Raw genomic sequence first — 23100 nt, forward strand, 5'->3', positions numbered from 1 at the left:
TTGATCCACCATGCAATTACATCTGGAAAGCATCTGATTGGTAACAGCTTAATTTTTCAGCATGGCAATAATCCTGAACACACTGCCAATGCAGTAAAAGCATTCCTGAATAAAAACACACAGTGGAACATTATCAGTCATGGATCGGCCTCCCCAAAGCCCGGACCTCAACATTATTGAAGCAGTGTGGGATCATGTTGACAGAGAACAGAACAAAAGGCAGAAACATCCAAAGAAGAGCTGAATGTCCTTCAAGAAGCCTGGAGAACTATTCCTGAAGATATGTAAATCACTGCATCTATTTCACATTTTCCTAAAAATATATGGAGACGTCCAAGACCTTTGCATAATAATGTAGATAACATTTGTTTAGAAATGTTCTATATATCCGCTAACAAAAAAGAAATCAATAACAATAATTATAATAATAATAATAATAATAATAATCATAGAGGGTGACATTTCATTAAACCAAAGAAAACCATCCACAGTTACATATGAATTTAATTATAAAAGAACTCTAAAAAATCACATCCAAGTACACAAAAATCTGTTTTTCTTTTACAGTCCAACATGTGTCATGCTGCGGCACTGAGGTGGCCTACAGCATCATTTCTGCATCCTCTAAAGAAGCCTCGCTCATCTCCTCAGACAGCTCTTCATCCTCCTCCTCCTGGTCCTCTGTCTCCTCCTCAGCCGCCCTCTTTAAGCCTCTTTGCTTTGAGAGGGCCACGGCATAGCGGATGTTGTATATGTTGAAGTCGCAGCTGCACAAACAAAGCACACATTCAGATCTGCTGAGCTGTATCTGGGCAAAGGCACAACATTTCAGAGGATCTGTAACTTACAGCTTGGAGAGGTCGTCGAAGTGCCTCTGGATGCTCTTCTGTAGCGCCTGCAGCGTGGGCAGGATGGCTCCAGACCTGCATGCCAAAGCAGATGCATTGAAATATTTGTTGCTGTCATCTTCTGTTCACTTACAGTCATGCTGAACTGAATCTGTGATGTGAATGAGAGCCTGAGGACACACCTGTTCTTCAGTTTCTGTCCGTGCAGCATGAGCAGGTTCTGGGCCCAGGTCATGTAGAACTGCAAGTGGCCCGACTTCTCCAAACACGTGGCGATGAAACCCAGCAGCTTCTCGACATAAATGTCAGGAAGAGAGCCGCAAACCACCGGGACTAGACCAGAAGGACGCACAACTCACATCACTCAGGCGTTTCCAAGTGAAAAAAGGAACTCAAAATGTTAAATAAGGTGAAATTCACTCACTCTGCTCGTGTGGGACCTTCTCCAACACTTCCTGCTTGAGGGCTTTTTCGTTGAGCCTGAACGCCAGGACTATGGCCGACGCCCACTCCTGAAGGCGCAGCTGCTTGCGTATGCTGGCCGGTGTCACGTCTAGGTCCAGGTCGTACGGGTCAAAGACCAGTGACCCGTCAAGGGAGTAGACCAGCAGGCCCTCGGTGGTGGTGGCTGCCCAACTGCGACCTGAGGAGGAGAACAACTTCACTAACCGGCCGACAAAGCTCGTCTGTAACGGGACGCATGCTTTTCATACGTGCTTCGTGAACGTGTCTGCTGGTGTCCAGCGAAGTTTGCTGCACGAGATTCAAACACCGTAATGGTAGCAGAAAACAACATGAAAAACTGCTGTGATGAAGGACAACATCAACATCATGAAGGACAACATCAGTGTTGTCTTTCATCATCCAGTGTTCACAGGATAACATTTTGAAACCATGCTCCAAGCTGTAATTCTGTCACCTACCAGTAGGGGAGAACCGCAGCGAGCTCACTCTGATCTCAGGTCTGAAGTGACGAGAACTCATGTCACCTTTAAGGATGAGCAGACACAAGAATCAGTGAAGGTCGAAGCAAAAACATCAGTGAATAAGACACCAGAGACATTTTTTTTGGTAAAAGGCCTCATGATCCTTACAAAATACAATTACTTAATTACATGGAGGGCTGCCAAAATTATATCATAAACTCAAGATCAACTCAAGCTCAAAATCAGAGAAAATGTCAAATTTTAAATCACCTAAATTAATCAAAATACATTAAAATCCTCACTTCTAAAGTTGACCTATTTTTAATTCTGGCGGTTTCAGTCCTCCATAGAGCTATGTGGACAGCGATCACCACTTCTGTCCACTGCACCTTGTAGCAAACACACAACTTCCACACTTATAATAACTGGTCTGAGCCTTCGTGTGAGGGTTGTACCTCTCCTGACTCCAGGGAGGCTGATGCTGACTCCGTCTCCGTCCCCGGCTCCTTCATCCACCAGAGCCAGACTGCCGAACTCTGTCATCTTCCTCCTGTCCAGGAACTCCTGAAGGTGAAGCAGGACAACAGGATGAGTGAAACCTGTCATAATTAAAACCTCTTCAAGGACTAAAGATGCATCCGATCCATCTATGTTTAGTCATCTAACATACACTTTTAAAAAATGCCTTAAATTCCTATTTTGGGTTCGCCTCGTCTCCTTAAAAAAACCCCTCAACCATCAACCATACATTTGTTTTTTTAGGACAGTTGATGTTATTAAATATGTATGCTGCAGTCATGTGACATGGAAATAAACTCGCTGAGCAGACTGAGGTCGCACCTCCATAGCGTCGAAGGACAGGTTGCAGGAGATTTCAAACTTCTTCATGAGCATCTGCTCCTTGATGTTGTAGATGCAGACAAACTTGGACTGACCCCCCGCCAAAACAGACTCCCCGTCCGCAGAGTAACACAGTGATGTAAACGACCTTAACGAGAGAGAGAAGAAAAAAAAAAAAGTCACATTAGACAAGATGATTTGAACCAGTGGAATCAAACCTGACGCTCGAATCCCGTCCACTCACTTGCCCTTGGCGGATTGCTTGGCTGTGATTTTATCCGTCTCCTTGCGGCCTGTCTGCAGGTCGTGTCGTCCAGCAACGGAGCCATTTTGTGTGGCCGTGTGCGGGTTCCAGAAAGAGATCTCACCGTTCAGAGTGGCCACAGCCAACTCCTGACCGTCAGCGCGGTACGTCACCGCCAAGCCTGAGGAACAAAGACATTTAAATTAAAAAAATAAAAATAAAAACACTGTGAGGGAGGCAGAATTTTACATAGACGTATACAGCACACAAGAGCACAGAGAGAACTCGCCCTGAAGGGCTATGCTGAAGCCTGATGTTTTATGCTGATGTCAGCACTAATAATAAAAATCCAGTACAGTGTATAAATGTTTTGTGTTACTGTGAAGTCACATGATGTTGTAAAGCTCAGCCAAAGAAAGTGCTGATGTCCCAAAATGACTGTTATTTTATTATCCAAAGGAAACTATAAAGCCTTTAAATAAGTTCGTGTGACCATGAACTTTGACCTTGAAGCATTACATAGTAAAATGGTTTATTTTATCATCTTTACCTATATAATCAGAGCAAAATTGGCTAAAATCTTTGGCTTCTATAAGCTGCAAAAAGTTTAAGATAAATTTAAAGATATATTCATGCACGCATGTAATTTTACAAAACTTCATGGGTTCATTGTGACATTGTAGGGCGTCGTATTGAAAAAACAAAAAGTGTGTTGTACAGCTCTCTCTATGCCCTTTCATATGATATATCACTTGATAAGTTTTCTGTAAATTTTTTTCAACATCGACTTTGCTAACAATGAAGGTCAAGGTCAAATGCATAGCAAACCTAGGAACTCAAGGCCTAGTATATTTTCGGGAAGTTTGAAAACGAGCCATAAAAAGTTGGTACTGATTTTCAGTTTGGTGTGACCTTGACTTGGACGCAGTTTTCACCCAAAGGAAATAAGCCCGAGCTGTTACTGGTATCTACCGTCACACAAAGGCTGAACATGATATCTTAAAAACTGTGGACGCTAGACTGCTAACAAACAAACAAACATTACAAAAGAAACAAAACCAACTTAAAAGCAACTTGAATCTTTCAAACTGGCGCCCCCTAGTGGCAGCATCAAAAAACACCCAAATAACAAGATGAATCACTGATGGCTTCATGAAGGATCTGCATTTACCATCAGATGTAAGGGGAAGCGTTTCCTTGGTCTGCCAGCTGTCCAGCATGTCCCACAGCCGGACGGTTCGGTCCCACGAGCAGCTGGCCAGGACGGACTGAACCGGACTGAAACAGAGGCAGCTCACCGGACCCTCGTGACCCGCCAGGACCTGTCCGGTCGCAGGAAGTAAGTGTTAATCTGAGTGATCTTGGCAGCTTCAATCAAGTTAGTCTGTCTCATAAGGAAGGATGAAAAAGCGTGATTAAAAAGAAGCATGATGCCTACCTCCAGCAGCCTGCCTGTTTGCATGGACCAGAGGAAGATCTCAAAGGAATCCTGAGCTCCTGCGCTCACCAGCTCCCCACTGACATCTACTGCGAGGGAGGAGAACTGCGCAGGCCAAGGTGACGTAAAAGTCCTGAAGTTTCGGTATCTGCAAAAAAACAAAAAAAACAACAACAACATTACAAGAATACATTCTCAACCATCTTTTAAAAGAACACACTCCCGTCCTCGCCGCCAGCGCCCACCTGTGCAGGTCGAACGCTCGGACCGTCCCGTCCAGAGAAGCGCTGACGATGACGAAGCCACTGGAGGTGAAGGTGACGTTTGTGACACTGCTGGTGTGTTCAGTAAATGTGACAAAGCAGAGGCCGGTGTTGGTGTTCCACACTTTCACCTGCAGGAATTTATCAACACAGCGTGGAGTCAGAGACGAGACCTTGAGTCTTCATATTCATAATCATATTCTGTTTACAATTTTAAAATCCCACGTAAGAGTTAACGGAGGGTTTTTACCATCTTCACTAACCCGCCTCTTTAACCTTCTTCTAGTGCAGGGGTGGGGAACTCCAGGCCTCAAGGGCCGGTGTCCTGCAGGTTTTAGATGTGTCCTTGATCCAACACAGCTGATTTAAATGGCTAAATGACCTCCTCAACATGTCTCAAGGTTCACCAGAGGCCTGGTAACGAATTAATCATTTGATTCAGGTGTGTTAACCCAGGGTGAGATCTAAAACCTGCAGGACATCGGCCCTTGAGGCCTGGAGTTTCCCACCCCTGTTCTAGTGCCTCAGCATGGACACATGAAGTTTAAGGTTTCAGTCTGAGACTCACTTTGCTGTCGTCCCCTCCCGTCACGATGTACTGTCCGTCTGGAGAGTAAGCCAGCGAGGCCATGTTGTTGAAGTGTCCCTGCTGCTTGAACACGTACGACTCACTCTGCCACTCCCACACCAGCAGCTGGCCCATCCCTGAAATAATCAATATGTTTACCTTTTTAAGTTTTACTCGGCGACATCAGTAAGCTAACACACACACACACACACACACACACACACACACACACACACACATAACAAGAAACAAATTCTTACGCGAGCATCCGAAGCCGATCCAGTCTCCGGAGCTGTTTATAGCTACAGAGGCAATCCTCTGGTCTGAAATACTGCATGGAGACACATCCACACGGTTAGATGAGAAAACACATCTGTCCTGTAACTTTTTAAACCAAACCGCAGCTTTTCTCTCACCTCAGGGAGTGAATGAGGTTAAACTCTGGAAGTTCGTGCAGGTGGAATATCCCAGAGGCGAAGCCTGTGACCAGGATGTGGTTCGGTTTGTGGTACGCAGCAGCAGTCAAGTTGTTAAAATCCCCTTCTTTGTTGAAAAAGTGTCTGAACATGGAAACAAAAAGCTGTTTTTAGATCTCACTAAAATCCTAATGCCAGCATTGTCTTCTATTAATGTTACAGAGCTGGATATAAAGCCAGAGCTTAAAATAGTGAGGTAAGCATGCAAAACTAACCCCTCTGAGCAAAAAGCTCAAGAATCAGCAAGTTCTTACAAACCAAACAGAGCTCAAATGTGTTTTCTAGCCCTGAAAATTTCACATGGATTCTTCCTGTAATTATGAAGTTATTAAAGCTCATAAATGTCTCAAACAAATCAGACAAAACAGAAACTCTGATCCATCCCTGTGAAAATGAAGAGCCGGTAACTGAAAATATTCACAATATGAATGTAACAGTTTGTATGACATCATTAAATATACTGAAGTTGTTAGGACCCCCCCCCCCAAAAAAAAAAATTCATTTGATTTGACTGATTAAACTAATAAATAAAAATAAATATGTAAACTTTAGCAGTTATAAAATCAGAATTCCAATTAGAGACAAATCAGGAAAAGAATCGGGAAATTCGAGGAGTCTTACTTGCTCATCATCTTGTATCGAACATTCTTCTTCTTCTCTCTCTCTTTGGCGGTTTCAACTTTCCCTCTGATCACCTCCCCCTCCTCTCCCTCCACCTTGTCCCTCTCCTCGCCCTCCTCTTCTTCCTCTTCCTCCCCTTGTCTCGGGATCTTGGGTTTGTCCTGGCTCTTCTTCAGGATGAGGCCGTCCAGCTCAGTGTCGCTCTCCCACACACACAGCGTCCCGTCCTGGCTCACTGTGTACAGCTGAGTAAACATGCACACGAGGGATGAACACACAGAACCACACCTACAACATATATGTATATACGTAGATTAGCAGCAGTAAACCTACATCTAAGCTGTCCTTTTCGAAGAAACAGCCTACGATGATGTCCTTGTGTCCACCCAGGGAGTAGTAGATCAGGTTGGCCCAGCGCTCTGCACCGAACACCCACGTCGACATGTCTTTGCTGCCCACCACAAAACACCTGGAAGAAAAACGCCACAATCACAATGTATTCCTGTCCAATTACAGGCTTCTTCTGCACTCTCGTGTTTGACAAACTCACTTGGAGTCGTCTGTCCAGTCGATGCAGGTGGTTTCATCGTAGGGACCGTAGTAGCTCTTGTCTAAGACGAAGGCATTAAACTCTCGCTTCTTCCCAGGAGCGTGGTACATCAGAGCTACGTTTTCCTTTGTTACAATGAACTTCCTACAAAATGCAGCAAACAGTCGTCAGAATAATTTTTGTTCTCTCCAGATAATGATTTTACAGCACACGTCTTTAATGACTTTAAAAAAATAAGAAGTGGATGCACAGGTTTGAATTTATTTGGGATTTTCTTTAATCCACAGAGACCTCCACTCATGTTTGGTTAAATGTCCCTGAGTAAGCTGCACCTTGATCAGACACATTTGGGAGCCATCAACAATCCAGTGATATAACCTGCACAGACCCGGCTTTTAAGTGTAGTCCACAAATTTCCAAAAGGGTGGAGGTCGGGGTTTTGTCAAAGCCATTCCAGAAGTTTAATGTTTGTTTTATTAATTCCAAAATTAGCTTGATGTGTGTTTAATATCATTGTCCTAATGTGTCCAAGTTTCAACCATGTAGCTGTTAATTTGAGGTGATGTTGAAGAATTTGGAGGTAGTCCACCTCCTCCATTATTTCATGTGCAATGTATCTGTATTACTGACAGGAAAACAGCCCCAGAGCATGATGTTACCACCACCATGCATTCACTCCTACAAACATACCTCTTATCATCGTGGCCAGGCTCAGTTTTTATCTGGTCTTATCATAACACGTTTTGTCTTGTCCATGTCAGCATCTGAAAATTTCAGTCGCGCTTAAAGGTGTCAATTTTGGAGTATGGGCTTCTCTCTTGGTCGGCACCCTCTCAGTCAATGGTGATGTAAATCTGACTTCACCTTGGACAGACTTGAGCCTTGGTGGTTCCTGAACATCCTAACCAATTTCCTCTCATCTGAGGGTCACAGTTTGGGTCTGCTTCCTATTAAGAGGCCTTGTCAAGTTAAAAGATATTGCTGAACCTTCAGCACCACTTATTAAAAGATTCAAGTGGGTGAATGTATACATTACAGCCTGTATCTATATGCTTGAACCTGTGGGAATTACATCCATCTCTTCTGCTTATCCTTTTCAGGGGGGGCAGCTGTCTTAGGGTGAGAGGCAGGGTGCACCCTGGACAGGTCGCCAGTCTGTCGCAGGGCTAACACATAGAGACAAACAACCATTCACACTTGCATTTACACCTATTGGCAATTTAGACTTACCAATTAACCTAACCACACTAACTGCATGTCTTTGGACTGTGGGAAGAAGCTGGAGTACCCAGAAAGAACCCACGCAAACATGGGGAGAACATACAAACTCCACACAGAAACACCCCAGCCTGATGGTGGAATTGAACTCAGGATTTCTTGCTGTGAGGCAACAGTGCTAACCACCGTGCATGTGAATTACAGAAAATCCAAAATAAATTTGAAGTTGTGCACCCAGTTCTTGCTTTTTTTGAAGTCATTAAAGACGTGTGCTGTACAATCATTCCACTCTGGACGAAGATCAGTTTAAAGAAATCATTAAAACCTCAAATTACCATCACATTCATGCCTATGATGAGTGGATGTAAACGTCCGACTACAACTGCCATATACACCCTGCTGAGCTGTATCTTACTAACACCAAGAAGAAGTAGTGCAAAATGCGTCGCACAGTTTGAACGTCCTTACCTTCCATCAGGTGAGAAGCGGATGCTGCTCACAGGTTTGTGAAAGTGGAAATGATGAAGGATGGCTCTGGTGATGAGACTGACCAGCACCGCTGCACCATCTGTTTGACACAAACATGATCAGACACGCTTGGATTTTGTTGTCGTCCGAGTCCTAAAGAAGACCTTAACTGTAAATACTTTTTCTACCTTCATCCACAACGATCGCCAGGCTCCCATCAGGAGAGAGACCCACACAGGTTATATTCTTTGTCGTGGAGAATGGCAGCGTCTCAGACGTGTTGCTGCAGGGCAGAGTAAAAACACAGTCTTATTTTCATTATTTTTAAAACAAGGTGACTGTAAAGGTTACTTTAAAGGAGTTTGCAAAGAAAAGCGTCTGGACTTCTTTAAGTTGCTTGAAGACGTTTCACCTCTCATCCGAGAAGCTTCTTCAGTTCTAAGGTCAAATGGCCGAGAGTCCCAGATTTAAACCCAGTGGGAGTATCCCCCCAAAGAGGGACAAAGGACCCCCTGGTGATCCTCTAATCACATGCGCCAAGGTGTGAAAGCGGGTGTGGGACCTAATCAACCAGGGTTTCGGGTGAGCCCATTGTGAAACCTGGCCCCACCTTGTCATGTGAATTCCTGAGGTCAGATGGCCCAGGATGTGAGTGGGCGTTAAGGCGTCTGGGGAGGGAACTCAAAACTGGATTATAGATGGCAGACAGTTGGTGTCGTAAACCACCGCCTCTGTTCAAAGATGGTCGCTCACAGTGGACATAGATGGCCTCTTTCACTCCTCTTTCAAACCATCTGTCCTCTCTGTCCAATATGTGAACATTGGCATCCTCAAAAGAGTGACCTTTATCCTTAAGATGCAGATGGACTGCTGAGTCTTGTCCTGTGGAGGTGGCTCTTCTATGTTGTGCCATGCGCTTGTGAAGTGGCTGTTTGGTCTCTCCAATGTAGAGGTCTGGGCATTCCTCGCTGCACTGTACAGCATACACCACGTTGTTCAGTCTGTGTTTTGGAGTTTTGTCTTTCGGGTGAACCAGTTTCTGTCTGAGTGTGTTGCTGGGTCTGAAGTACACCGGGATGTCGTGTTTGGAGGAAACTCTCCTGAGTTTCTCTGATACACCGGCTACATAGGGGATGACAACGTTGTTGCGTCTGTCTTTCTTATCCTCCCTCGCTGGTGTCTGATCTTCTTTTCTGTGCCTCTTTGCTGACTTTATGAACGCCCAGTTAGGATAACCGCATGTTTTCAGTGCTTCCTTTACATGTGTGTGTTCCTTCTTTTTCCCTTCAGGCTTGGAGGGAACATGTTCTGCCCGGTGGTGTAGGGTCCTAATTACTCCAAGTTTGTGTTCCAGAGGGTGATGGGAGTCAAAGAGGAGGTACTGGTCCGTGTGTGTGGGCTTCCGGTAAACTTCAATGTTGAGGTTGCCATTCTCTTCAATGTGCACCGCGCAGTCCAGGAAAGGCAAACAGTTGTCCTTTGTGTCTTCCCTGGTGAACTTGATGTTTTTATCCACAGCATTAATGTGCGCAGTGAAGGATTCCACTTCTTGTGTCTTGATTTTGACCCAGGTGTCGTCTACATATCTGTACCAGTGGCTGGGTACTCCTCCTTTGAAAGAGCCAAGAGCCTTTCTTTCCACTTCCTCCATGTAAAGGTTGGCTACAATAGGTGACACAGGGGAGCCCATGGCACAGCCATGTTTTTGTCTGTAGAAGCCTTCGTTGTATTTGAAGTATGTTGTGGTAAGGCAGAGGTCTAACAGTGTGCAAATCTGATCGGGTGTGAAGTTGGTCCTGTCTTCCAAGGAGCTGTCTTCTTGTAGTCGTTTTCTGACAGTCTCCACTGCCTCCGTGGTGGGTATGCAAGTGAAGAGAGAGACTACATCAAAGGACACCATGGTTTCATCTGGATCCAGGGTAAGTTTCTGGACCTTGTCGGTGAAGTCGGTGGAGTTCTTGATGTGGTGTGGGGTGTTCCCCACGAGAGGTGCAAGGATGGTAGCAAGGTGTTTCGCAATGTTATAAGTGGCTGAGTTTATGCTACTGACTATGGGTCTGAGTGGGACCCCTTCCTTGTGGATCTTAGGAAGTCCATAAATGCAGGGTATGGCATCCCCTGGATAAAGGCGGTGATATTTGAGGCGGTCAATGATTTTGTCCTTTTCAAGGTCTTGAAGGCAAGCTATAACTTTCTTTTTGTAGCTGCTTGTGGGGTCTCGTTTTAAAGCTTCGTAGGTGTTGTTGTCACTGAGGAGAGTAGTGATCTTTGTGTGGTAATCTGTTGTGTTTAGGACCACGGTGCACCTTCCCGAAACCCTGGTTGATTAGGTCCCACACCCGCTTTCACACCTTGGCGCATGTGATTAGAGGATCACCAGGGGGTCCTTTGTCCCTCTTTGGGGGGATACTCCCACTGGGTTTAAATCTGGGACTCTCGGCCATTTGACCTTAGAACTGAAGAAGCTTCTCGGATGAGAGGTGAAACGTCTTCAAGCAACTTAAAGAAGTCCAGACGCTTTTCTTTGCAAACTCCTTTGACTACGATGACCTGGATGACTGAGAACCTTCACAGACGTAAAGGTTACTTATTATGCTTTTTCTTACTTTATGACATATATGTAATGTTTATGTGTGTAAATGTAGACAAAGTTTCAAATAAAAAGGCAAATGTATGTGAAAATAATCCTACCAATAGCACAAACTTGCAGGCTTCCAGAAGTTGGCAAATTAGAGGAAAAATGTGCTTTTAGGCAGGAAGGGATGAAGATGTAAAGAGACAGAAGCCAAAAAGGCAAAGGGTTCAGAAGAGAATCATGCAAAGCTACTTTAGTGTAGATTTAACATGACAAATACAGCTTTTAGATACAACAGAATGGAAAATATAATTTATTTTCCATTATCCTACACACTGAACCCTATACTGCAGCACAATCAGTTGTATTTTAAAGTGGACACCATGAAAATAAATGTCCGAATACTTTCAAGTGACCACAGAAAACGGTGCATGCAACTCTTCTCTTTGCAGGTCCTATAACATCTGGACGCTGGGCTCTGCATCCAGATGTTATGGGACAGGACTTTACAGATAACCCTTTCCTGTATATGTCATATATCACTGTTTGTCTTACTTCTTCAGGTCGAAGACAGAGATTCTGTTTCCAACTGGACTGATAACAGCGTTGCCATCTTTGGAGAAGTTCAAATTTCCCTGGCGATAGACTGCGCCGAGCAAATTGGAAAACTACAAAATAAAAGAAAAGGGATTTTACTTTTGATCATCAGTGAAGTGTGTGCAGCTCCTGTCAAAACATGGGAATTCAACACATTCAGAGGCAGATTCTTTAATTGCATTAAAACACAGACACACACACACAACTAAACCGATATTTTGTTATTATATACACAAGCCGAAATAATTATGAATGATAAACCACTGAACGCAAGAACACTTGAATGTTTACAGCACTTCCAACATCGAATAACATTAAATCTAACACTTTTTAAATGGAGTTTGGTCTGACACGCATTCCCGCTACTAAAGCAGCGCAACTTTAGCAAAGGAGCTAACAGCAACGCACTTACCCTATAAGCAAACTTCATTTTACTAAATATTCCTTAACTTCAGCGCATTAATCCTCTCTTTTTAACTCTTTATATATCCCAGGAGGAGTATGAACATGAGACCAACATGCTTCTTCTTCCTCCACACGTGTGTTGCGTTTTGTTGACAGTCGACACATCCGGTTTGAGTTGACTTGGAAAACACTGCACGGCGCCCTCTGGTGACAAGGAGGTCAAAGTACAAGGTTGTAACATAAAAAAGGGGTTTGACTACATGCATAGCTCCCCCCCTTCACAGTAGCGGTTTTAGATACGGGCGACACGGGCGGTTGCCCGGGCGGCATCGTGATGGGGGGCGGCATCACGGGCATCGGCAAAAAAAAAAAAAAAAAAAAAATGCTCGTACTCATGCTGCCCCGACGGCAGCCAGCGCATATTGGGAATGTCATAGGCACCGATCGGTTTTCTATCGCCCATTTGCTGGGAGTAAGGGCGCCCTCCGTTTGCGAGGTGCGCCTGCTGCTTGCGGCACAGGGAGGAGAGGGCGGGGCGGCGGGGGATTCTCTGGCTGGCTGGAGCAGCATCTAATAACCAACTCGCAAAATAAAACAAAATGTGGTCATAAATATTTTGTACTTGTAAATCAGTTTTGTACTTGTAAATCAGGATTTGTGTGTGTAAAAAGAATTTGTGCGTGTGTAAAAAAGATTTGTATGTGTAAAAAGAATTTGTGCGTGCATAAAAAAGATTTGTATGTGTAAAAAGAATTTGTGCGTGCGTAAAAAAGATTTGTATGTGTAAAAAAGATTTGTGTGTGGACTTAGCCAAAAACCCCCCTGCAAGTTACAAGTACGAATTTTGACCCTATTTTTCTTCCTGTCATCTGATTGGTCAATGTCATGTCAATCACAAATGTAACAATCCAATCAGAGAACAGATGGGTTTGGCTGTCGAAGGGGCACTTTTTTGAACTGCAGGTCCTTGAAGGGAATAAATGCCCTTTTACATGCCAACCCAGCGTTTTCCTTCATCACCATGAAGGAAAACAGTCTGTGGTCGTCCGAGTTTGGTGATTTTTGTGTCACAGGTCTACGTGCTTTATACAGGGACTTCCACAGCCTTTTCAACAGCGCTGCGGACCGGGGGGGCAGTGTTTTGGAAATGACAGTCTTCATTACAAAGCTTTCTTCATTATGAATTAGCATACATGTTTTTATTGAACATTTGAAGAACTAGCAAAAAAAACAGAAACTGTTGTAGAGGACATAAAGTCAGAGATAGAAATGACAAGGAGCAGGTGCATCTAGTACAGGTAGAGCTGCTGCAAAAACCCACAGAGCTCAGCAGCCAGCGCAACAAATTCTGGATCCTTTGCTTTTAGTTAGCAGTTAGCATTAGCAGCACATCCTGCGTCCGATGTGAAAGGACCTTTATGCTGCGCACTGTGACTCACAGCAATGGTCCCGGGTCAGCCCTGACTTTGTGTTAAACTAATCCTAAAGTAATAATGGTATTTCTAACCACTGACATACCACAACTTTATCCTTTCAACAGCTGCTGAAAGTAAGGGGACCTAGCTGCTATCGGATATTTATATAGAGATCCTCCAGCTTCAAACTGTATTACCCTTCAAGGACCTGCAGTTCAAAAAAGTGCCCCTCCAACAGCCAAACCCATCTGTTCTCTGATTGGATTGTTACATTTGTGATTGACATGACATTGACCAATCAGATGACAGGAAGAAAAATAGGGTCAAAATTCGTACTTGTAACTTGCAGGGTTTTTTTTGGCTAAGTCCACACACAAATCTTTTTTACACATACAAATCTTTTTTACGCACGCACAAATTCTTTTTACACATACAAATCTTTTTTACGCACGCACAAATTCTTTTTACACATACAAATCTTTTTTACACACGCACAAATTCTTTTTACACATACAAATCTTTTTTACACACACACAAATCTTTTTTACACATACAAATCTTTTTTACACACACACAAATCTTTTTTACACATACAAATCTTTTTTACGCACGCACAAATTCTTTTTACACAAACAAATCCTGATTTACAAGTACAAAATATTTATGACCACATTTTGAGCCCATACAAAACAACAAACACGAAAACACCGGACATTATGATACAGGCTTATAATTTGCACCGATGTTTATTCGAAATTCTATACACGAAAACTGAGCGCGAGAGCCCTCGGTGCGCCTGCGCGCTGCTGAAGTCAAAGTAAACTTTATTGTCATCTCCGCTACATACAGTCCAGTATATAGAGAGACGAGACGACGAGGCTCCAGTTACAGCAGTGCAAGTAAACAAACAATAAATATAGTAGAGTAAGAAAATAAATATACAGTTTAGGACTCGGGGTAACGGGATCAATAACAATTTAAAATTTATAATTTACAGTTTGATGATTTAAAGTCTCACACATAACCCGTCGAAAGGGGAGGGAGACCTGCTGCTTCCAAATAGAGCACATTTCATTCATAATGTTGTAAATCCAAGCCCATTATGTATTCATGATTTGAATCCTGGGTTGTGTGAAATCCCAGAAATAAACCCTAGACAAAGTTAATCTGTGAACTAAGGTGTAGGTCTATTAGGTTATGTTGTGGTGATCCTCTGGTTGAGGGATGGGTGTTCATACTGGAGTGCAAAATTAAAACCAATGGAAGATGGACAAGAAAAGTTCAAAGCCATCAGGTGCTCAGTTTAGAAAAAAGAGAAAAGAAGAGGAGAAGAAACGAACAAATGATACAGGTAAACAGATGTGTCATTGGATAATGGCAGGTCATCCTGAAACAATCAGAATCAGAATACTTTATTAATCCCTAAGGAAATAATGTGGGTTACAGTTGCCCCAAGAAGAAATGGTAAAAATAGTAACAGTAACAGACTAAACTCCAAACAATACATTATGTTACAGATTTTAATATTAATTAGTCATTGTTGATTTGTCCTGTTCTCATTGTATGACGAATTATGATGGCTGTTTGGTAGCCGTTTGCATACTATGCATACTCTCTCTCTCTCTTCATATGTGTGTGTGGACAACAGTTTTATGTTAATGTACAATCCTTAACATGTTTTGTGTGTGCGTGTGTGTGTGGGGGGGGGGGCGCCAGAGGGAGTGTTCACCCAGGGCGCCAAACAGGCTAGGACCGCCACTGCCCCTTCATAACATCTGTACACATCTTTAAAGGCCAGACTTTTTTTTAGAACTCATAAATCTGGATGGTGACAAATCATGTTGTAGATGTTGGAGATGACTGTGTTATCTGTATTATTTTAATAATATTCATTTTTTTAATCAGTCATGTTTATGCAACTAAAGATCATTTTGGAGGTAGAGCAAGATGGTATATGTGCTGGATGTCATTATAGCACATACGTATATAGTGTTATTTAGTCTTTATCCTTCAGATGGCAATCACTCCACAGTGTTGTTAGAGGCAGCTGAGAGAGAGTCATTATTATCTTCTCAGACACTGGTAATAAAAGCAGTTTATTATATATATTAAAAATAAAAAAGTGTTTGTGTTTATTTCACAGTTGGGGACTCACACCCTCAATTTATCTGAGTTAAAGTCAGACACATGGCCATTAGGCCACATGGTTTCACACCGATGTGTTATTCTCTAGATTGGATTTCTGAAGGGAGACTTTAGAGATATACCTAAGTACTGGCCACTGGAAGAGACAGTATTTGACCAAGCATCCCAGAGGATGATGTTCAACTTAAAATAAATATGCAATACTTCTTAAGAATAAAGTAAACAAATTGTAAAGCTATCTTAAAGGTACTTTTTGTAATTAACATTGGCAGAATTTGACTACATCTTTCACCACTGGGGGGCAGTGTTTCACCAGTGGTTTTCATTACCTGTGCTGATGCGTAACTTATGACAACCTGTTTCTTTTTTGCTCTCCCCATTTATTGTTAATCTGCTTTTTAAAGGCGCAGTGTGCACAATCTCTCCAATAGATGTCAGTAGACGTGGCACAATTCAATTTTAGGAAGTGATTCTGCTCACAACTTTGCCACTCACTCTCACTTTGGGTTGTGTCTAACCCTCATCTCATCTCCTTGCCTTTTTTGAAGCATAATTTTTAATTTAATTTAATGTTTTACAATTTATTTTCATTATCATTATGCTGATCAGGTGTGTTCAAGCCTTAACAAAATAAATCTACTTTTCATTGGCATATGGAGAGAAAAATAAGATGAAACACCAGTGGAGCTACTGAATATCAGTATCTCCGGTCGATTTTATACTATATACTATTGTGTGTATTTTGTGAGTGTAAAAAAAGAGAAATTACACTTTATTAATTTTCTTTTTGTCTGCAGGCCATTAATAATACATTTTAAGGTACAAATGGTGGTCCATATAAGATCTTACCTAGAGCCATGATTGGCCCCAGGGGACCAGACTTTGGACATGCCTGGGTCACACTGACTCATTGCACCATCTTGTGGTACAAATTGGTATTACACAAAAGTACAGCATGGCTCTCTTTAAATATACATACATAGACTTTAAGCCATACAAAAAGTAGAATTTACTTTTTTACATATTTTTCATTCTTACATCTTTAATATCACCTAACAGATTTTAATATCAAAGGTAACCTGAGTAAATTAAAAATTCAGTTTTTAAACAACAATTTCATTTATTAAAGCAAATTAACTCTATTAAGGGAAAAAGTCTATCCAAAGCTACCTGGCACAGCATTTTACATTTTCAAGTACCTTTAATGATGTGTTCAACCAGGTGTTCTCTTAAATAATCAGTTAAAATAAGAACAGAAAGATAGAAATATGTTACTCCTAAAACACCTTATTTTCCTAGTAAGAAGACATACAGCCTTGATAATAGTAGATTAGGACATAACCATTGCTGACTTTATGGCTCTTGTGTAGTTGTGTTTCTTAGCATGTTAGAAGTGCATGTCTTTAAATAAAACATCCCCAAAAGAAACAAAAAAACTAAACAAAATTGGAAACTGAAATTCAAGCGAGACAAATTTAAAACAGAAACTCAACATCAGTGACACACTTGGAACTTGTTCGTCGCTGGCCTTCACACGATCCCTCCTCCCATCTATTTTTAATACCCTCAGTTAATAATAAATCAGCTGGCAGCTACAGTACACACACAGCACACGTGTAGAAATGCGCCGGTGCCAGTGGGATACTGAAAACGATACACCACAAAGGTACGGATAGCACCAGGTTTATGTTTACATCTTTTACTGGATCACTTGGCTGCAGCTGAAGTAATGGCGTGTTGAGGCTGTCGGCCCAGTTTTCACGACAGCGTGATAAACAGTCACACTTGTATCACTTGTAAGAAAAAAAGGCCTTTTTCACCTCAAGGTTTTATGCCAGAGATCAAAACAGGGTACCACATGCAGCCGGACGTATTTCTGGCCCCCGGTCGAGCACTCCAGGCAGCCGTACACGGTTTCCCGCCGTTGGTTGCCCATCCCGCAGAGTGCACAGGGGCCCTTGGGGATGTTGTGTTTGAGGAGGTTGACCCTTGTATGTGAGCTTTCCCTCAAGTAAGCGGTGGAAATGTCCGTCATGCTGGCGGCCTTCTCGTAGTAGTCGGTCACCATGTCGTCCATGTAGGTGTCAGAGTGGGTGAGCTCTTCGAATGTTCGGTCATCTACACAGGGGTTGGATTAAAGTGTACTCAGTGTCTGAGAAGGATGGGTCAGTTTATTTAATGAAAAATACTGTACTTATACCTGCTCTAAAGGGGTTTCCGTAGATGATCCCAGAGAGGAAGCGACGTAGTCGCCCCATGGAGAAGCGACCAATGAAACCACCGAGCTGCTCCCTGATCTGCTCACGCTCAAAGCCTCCCTGTGACTCCGGAGCCACACAAATATCTGACACACAGGAAGAAGAAAACCAGGCAATGTGTGTTGTTTATTATTATTTTTGTAACAAATCAAACATTTCATTATTGACTTTGTATATCTCTAATAACAACTTAGTCTATGAAATGCTGGAGTAAGATTTGTTATAATTTTGCTATGTTGAAAATTTATTCTTGCTGCAGTATCAAACACTTCAAGAACTTAAGTAGTTGGAGTAATGGGTGGCCAGTATGGGGACTGAACCTGGTCTAAAAGTTCCTTCAGCGCCTGGACATTACCTTGGATGTTGTATTCAATCGCTCAGAAACATTAAATTGTTGTTCAAAACACTTTATGACTTCATTCCAAGACTTCAAATGTGTGTTCACTAGCTGGTACTGAAGTGTCAGAGTCACGTGGCCTAACAGGTAAAGTATCTGCCATCCGACACTTTATCCATTAGATAAAGTCCCAGAAATCCAGATGAGGTTGCAAGCGTTGCCCAGCTGAAATTCAGAATCATTTGTTTCCAGATGATTTCAGCAAACGTGTTATCAAACCAATTCAGCAATTAACTGCAGCAGGATGCTTTTACAACCATCATCGACCCAAACTGGCTGCAAACACTCAAATAAATATCACACAAGCTCACGATTATGGTTTCAAATCATTCTGAGTGTTTCATTTTTGACCATTTTTGACCATTTTAACTTTTTTCATCACTTACACTTCACATAGTTCTTCATACAGATTTTGTCAGCTTACCTGTCGACTATAAGTTAGTGCTTCGTCTCATAAACATGAATTAATTGGCGAATTAAAGATTGGCATGGTTTGCCCACCTACCAAGTCGTCCATCCAGTCGAACAAAGAGCTCACAGATGCTGAAGGCGATGGTGGTGTGAGCTGGGATGACAATGGCCTTGTCTCGACCTTTGGGGTTTCTGCCATCGTCAATCTGAAACTGAAGCAAAGCAGGAAGCTGATAGTTACAGATGGAAAAGGCGGCTAAATGGAGAATTTGGGCTTAGGTGAGGGAAAAATGATTGAGTTAGGACTCGTTATTTTGAGTAAATGATTGGGAGATGGATTGTTCACTGCCCTTGACGCATTTGTTTTAAATATAGTGTTATGAATTTAAACATGGCCACATTACATACATGAAGACATAAAGTTTATTTCTATAGCAGATTTTCAGAACAACTTCAGCTGATCAAAGTTCTGTACACGTTATGCTAAATACACATTAACGATTTACAATCATTAAATAAACTATAAATACACATACATAAACAATAAAAGTCAATAAAACTTCTTAAAATAAACAATAATTCAAGTAAAAAAGACTACTTGTGCAGTAAAAGCCAGGATACCGAGCTCAACTAGAACTGACAGCGAGTGAAAGTAAGGAGTTTTTTTAAGAATATTTAAAAATGTCTGTGAAGGTTCTCAGTCATCCAGGTCATCGTAGTCTAAGGAGCTTGGAAAGAAAAGCATCTGGACTTCTCTAAGTTTCCTTAAAGACGTTTCACCTCTCATATGAGAAGCTTCTTCAGTTCTAAGCAACTGGTGGAGAGTCCCAGATTTTGAGCCATATGGGAGCCTAATAATCCTCTATCTAATCACACGAGCCGAGGTGGGTCACAATCAGCCAAGGTTTCGGGCGAACCCATTGTGAAGCCTAGCCCCACCCTATTATGTGACTTACTGAGGTCAAATGGCCCAGGATGTGAGTGGGCGTTAAGACGCATTAAAAATGGTTGAGTAATTGGGCAGCTCTTCTGTGAAAGGGTAAATTGTTCCAAAGAATGGAGACAGCCACTGAAAAATCTCATTTTTGAGGCTGGATCTAGGAACATCCAAGAGCAGTTGGTTTCCAAACATCAAGAGTGTAGGGCTTTAAAGGTTAAGTCAAGTATGGTGGCACCAAATCACTGGATCCTGAAACAAACTGGAAGTCAGTTTAGGTATCCCAGTAGAGGTGTAAAAACATGAAGTACTCTTTCAAAGTTTTCATCTTACCAAGGAAGCTTAATTTAAAAAACTCATCAAACAGCTAAAAAAAAACCTATGAAAAGCCAGTAAACATTAATCTAATTCTAACCCTGGATGGGTCTTGGTCCTGGAGGGTGTTAAGATGAAAAAACTACAGATATTTTTACCCTCATGGTGGTCCCTCTCATGCCAGCATGCACGGTCAGAGAGCATTGACGGGTGGTGCGAATACTCTCCACAACAACACAGAGGACACTGCGTCCGCTCTCCTTTGACTGACGAATCAGGCAGTGATCCAGGTCCACTTTCCTGGAAGATCAAAAAATGAGAGCTTGAATTAAACATGAACTCATTAGCACCTGTTAAAGTCAAGCAAGGCAACATCTCTGGCTTGCATTGTCCAATTGCATATAGTATGTATGTATGAAGGTGTAGAATAACATGATTGTTTATTCATCCTTACAGGGAAACCCTCTTCTCGCATTCTCCGTGTAACAAAGAGGTCGAAGGTCAGACAACTTATTGTGGACATAAGGAGAATATTTCAATGCAGATATCTGAAATATCCGATTTACAAAGTGCCATAATTTAATAACTTTTCCTCAGGTATTTTATGATTACTTTTCAAATTGATGAATAATTGATTAAAGAAATATATCCTTCTACTTGATTATTAATAAAGCACTACCTCAAAGTAACTTCATCTAATCTGTATTGAGAAACTATGATGATATTGATGCGTTAACATCCAGCACATGAAGATAAGAGCCCCCGCTGAGCTGCTGTTATACCCTGTCTGTCAATTCATATACCTGGAGTTGAGTTCACGCAATAACGTCGGCACCTCCAGCTCGTGTTTGGTCACAATGCCAAAGGAGGCTTTTACAGCCACTGAGTCTGACCCGCTGATGTTGAACCCCACATCATTGATGATGTGGTTCCCTAACCGACCATTGAGAGCTACATCAGATTTATCTTCGTAGTTGAGGAGTTGGTAAGAGGACACCCCTGCAAAAGAAAACAATAGTTAATATTATGGTTAACTTATGCTTTTGTAAGCATTAACTGCAAGTAGGTCCAACAGTAAAATGGTATCTGTTCATGTATCAGTTGAATAATAGTTATTTAACATATAGAAGAGACAATTAAAGTACATTTTATAATATTTGTTGCAGCAGTGAAACATTTTTTTATAGTGTTAAAATGTTTATGTAAGAAATGAACTGTTTTTTTCTTAGAATGAAGAAAATTAATGTCTCAAAAACTTGAAAACCATAAAAATGTTTTATGTCTCACTCTAACAAATTACACGAAGCCAAAGAACTGAAAGAACTATTTGTTATGACAATAATTTTCAGAAGAGCGTCTCTGAATGTACAACATTCAACCTTGAAGCAGATGGGCAGCACCACATTGGTGGAGGAATTGCTTTATCATTCAGAATAAGCTGGTGAATATATGCAGCTTTTATGTCCTGTTCACCACTGAAATAATCAAAGTTATGATTCTCTGCACATTACTTTAACATTATTGTCTGACTAACTACAGGGAAAGTATTAACAACATGGCTGCTACATGCTGAAAAATGCTTTCAGAATGACTGGCAATAGGCTTAGATTAGCTTGTTAGCTTTTTGGGTTTTTTTTATTATTATTGAGTTAGATTGATAATACTCTGAAAAACTGTATAGTGATAAATAATAAGAAAACAGCTGGTTATCTATGTGTGGATTAAAAACTAGGAGCAAGGGGAGAGAACTAGCCTAGCTAAGCTCCCAAATGAGCCATATTAGATGTTTCTCTGCTTGCTAACTAGCTAGCTTGTTAAGCTCATGGGCTCCTACTCCACAAACACAAACACTGGTCACCTCAGAAACAACAAGCTACCAGATTTCCTCGTGTGGGTTGTAAATGATTAGAGATAACAAAAACAAAGTTCGGTTAAGTTAAGATTTGTTGTGAAACCTAAAGATGACCATATTCCAAACATTACTCACTATAATTAAATAATATTAAGGCTAAAGATTATTTAAACCTACAGAAGTTCATCTGAAACTTTAATGGAGACAACAACATTTTCAGATAGTAAATCAGATATGTTGGGCTTTATATTTATTTATTTATTTTTGTCCATGTATCCATATAACATTTTAATTGAAGTTTTACTGACACATAACTACTACAGACTACAGACAAACTATGACCATTTTGCATCACACTTTTTCACTTGCAACTCAAGTTGTACCAATTGCAGACAAGCATGAGAAAACTACAGGTGACCATGGCAATCTGCTAGCAACAAAGCAATGACTGCAAAGTTTTTTGTGGGTTGCGTGACTATAAAGGCCTTATGCTTGTTTTATGGTAGCGCAGTTATATCTGTTTGCAGTGTTTGCCTACAGAAAGCTTATAGATAAGCGTTTTCAGTCTATGCAAATGTGTTCCTGTTCAGTCCTTCAGGCGTGTAGCTCTTTGGTGCATAGGTTGCTTGGAATCAGCAAAAAATATCAAAGATTAAAAAAATACAGTATGAAAATTAGAGACAGTGGACAGCAGTCTTTATATATTCAACAAAATGCAGGAGCATGATACAATACTTAGAGTGGAATAAACTTATTTTCCCCTAATCTTAAACCTTTTAAAGGGAAAAGGCTCATGTTTCAACATAAAATTTAGCTATATTTACTCAGATATGAATTTTCTGACATTAATGTACCTGCTGTGATCTCTTTCTCGCCCACCAGGATGTCTTTCAGTGAGAAGGGTGTTGAGGCGTACTTGTCCTTCTTCCAAAAATGCCTCTTCCTCTTTCTGGTAACCAGGCTGAGGGGCTGGTAGCGGTCAGCCTCACTCAGGCTCGGGACAGGGATCAACCTCCCTGTGTCTCCCACCTGCTTCACAAAGTTTTTGGTTGCTGCAGCAAACATTTCTAAAGATGCATAAATATCGAACCATGTAAGAAAAAGCTTGTACTCGACTGCTGGGCACCCTTTGCTTGTACTGGTTATGGTGAGGAGTGCTCCCTCTCAATGAGGACGCTGATTCGGGAGTGTTCTTTCAGACTCATGAAATGTTAAATAATGCAGGGAATTTGTAAGGGAATATGGGACAGTGAGGTGTGTGTTAACCTGATAGGTTGCTGTAGGCCTGCACCTTCCTGTCACCTGACAAATGAGGTGGCAGAAGTAATTATAA

At 41.7% G+C, this 23100-nt stretch overlaps 2 protein-coding genes across 2 annotated transcripts; both read right to left on the reverse strand.

The window, feature by feature from the left end:
• Positions 1 to 486: 486 nt before the first annotated feature.
• On the reverse strand, positions 487 to 12270 carry pwp2h (PWP2 small subunit processome component). The gene is made up of 21 exons (XM_003459920.4): positions 12045 to 12270; positions 11591 to 11703; positions 8649 to 8743; positions 8461 to 8560; positions 6775 to 6918; positions 6558 to 6693; positions 6225 to 6469; positions 5544 to 5687; positions 5388 to 5458; positions 5128 to 5264; positions 4542 to 4690; positions 4297 to 4444; positions 4030 to 4180; positions 2859 to 3039; positions 2615 to 2762; positions 2230 to 2338; positions 1772 to 1837; positions 1273 to 1491; positions 1031 to 1181; positions 849 to 923; positions 487 to 767 (listed from the first exon to the last, which is right to left on the reverse strand). Exons 1-21 carry the CDS (start codon positions 12060 to 12062, stop codon positions 602 to 604), a joined length of 2766 nt encoding a protein of 921 aa, XP_003459968.1. The 5' UTR covers positions 12063 to 12270; the 3' UTR covers positions 487 to 601.
• A 4274-nt stretch (positions 12271 to 16544) lies between these two features.
• pjvk (pejvakin) lies at positions 16545 to 22867 on the reverse strand. The gene is made up of 6 exons (XM_003459921.3): positions 22622 to 22867; positions 20719 to 20914; positions 20074 to 20215; positions 18758 to 18875; positions 17798 to 17941; positions 16545 to 17715 (listed from the first exon to the last, which is right to left on the reverse strand). The coding sequence occupies exons 1-6, from the start codon at positions 22830 to 22832 to the stop codon at positions 17414 to 17416; spliced, it is 1113 nt and encodes a 370-aa protein (XP_003459969.1). The 5' UTR covers positions 22833 to 22867; the 3' UTR covers positions 16545 to 17413.
• Positions 22868 to 23100: the final 233 nt, after the last annotated feature.

Source organism: Oreochromis niloticus, linkage group LG23, assembly GCF_001858045.2.
Source record: "Oreochromis niloticus isolate F11D_XX linkage group LG23, O_niloticus_UMD_NMBU, whole genome shotgun sequence".
Classification (NCBI taxonomy): Eukaryota; Metazoa; Chordata; class Actinopteri; order Cichliformes; family Cichlidae; genus Oreochromis; species Oreochromis niloticus.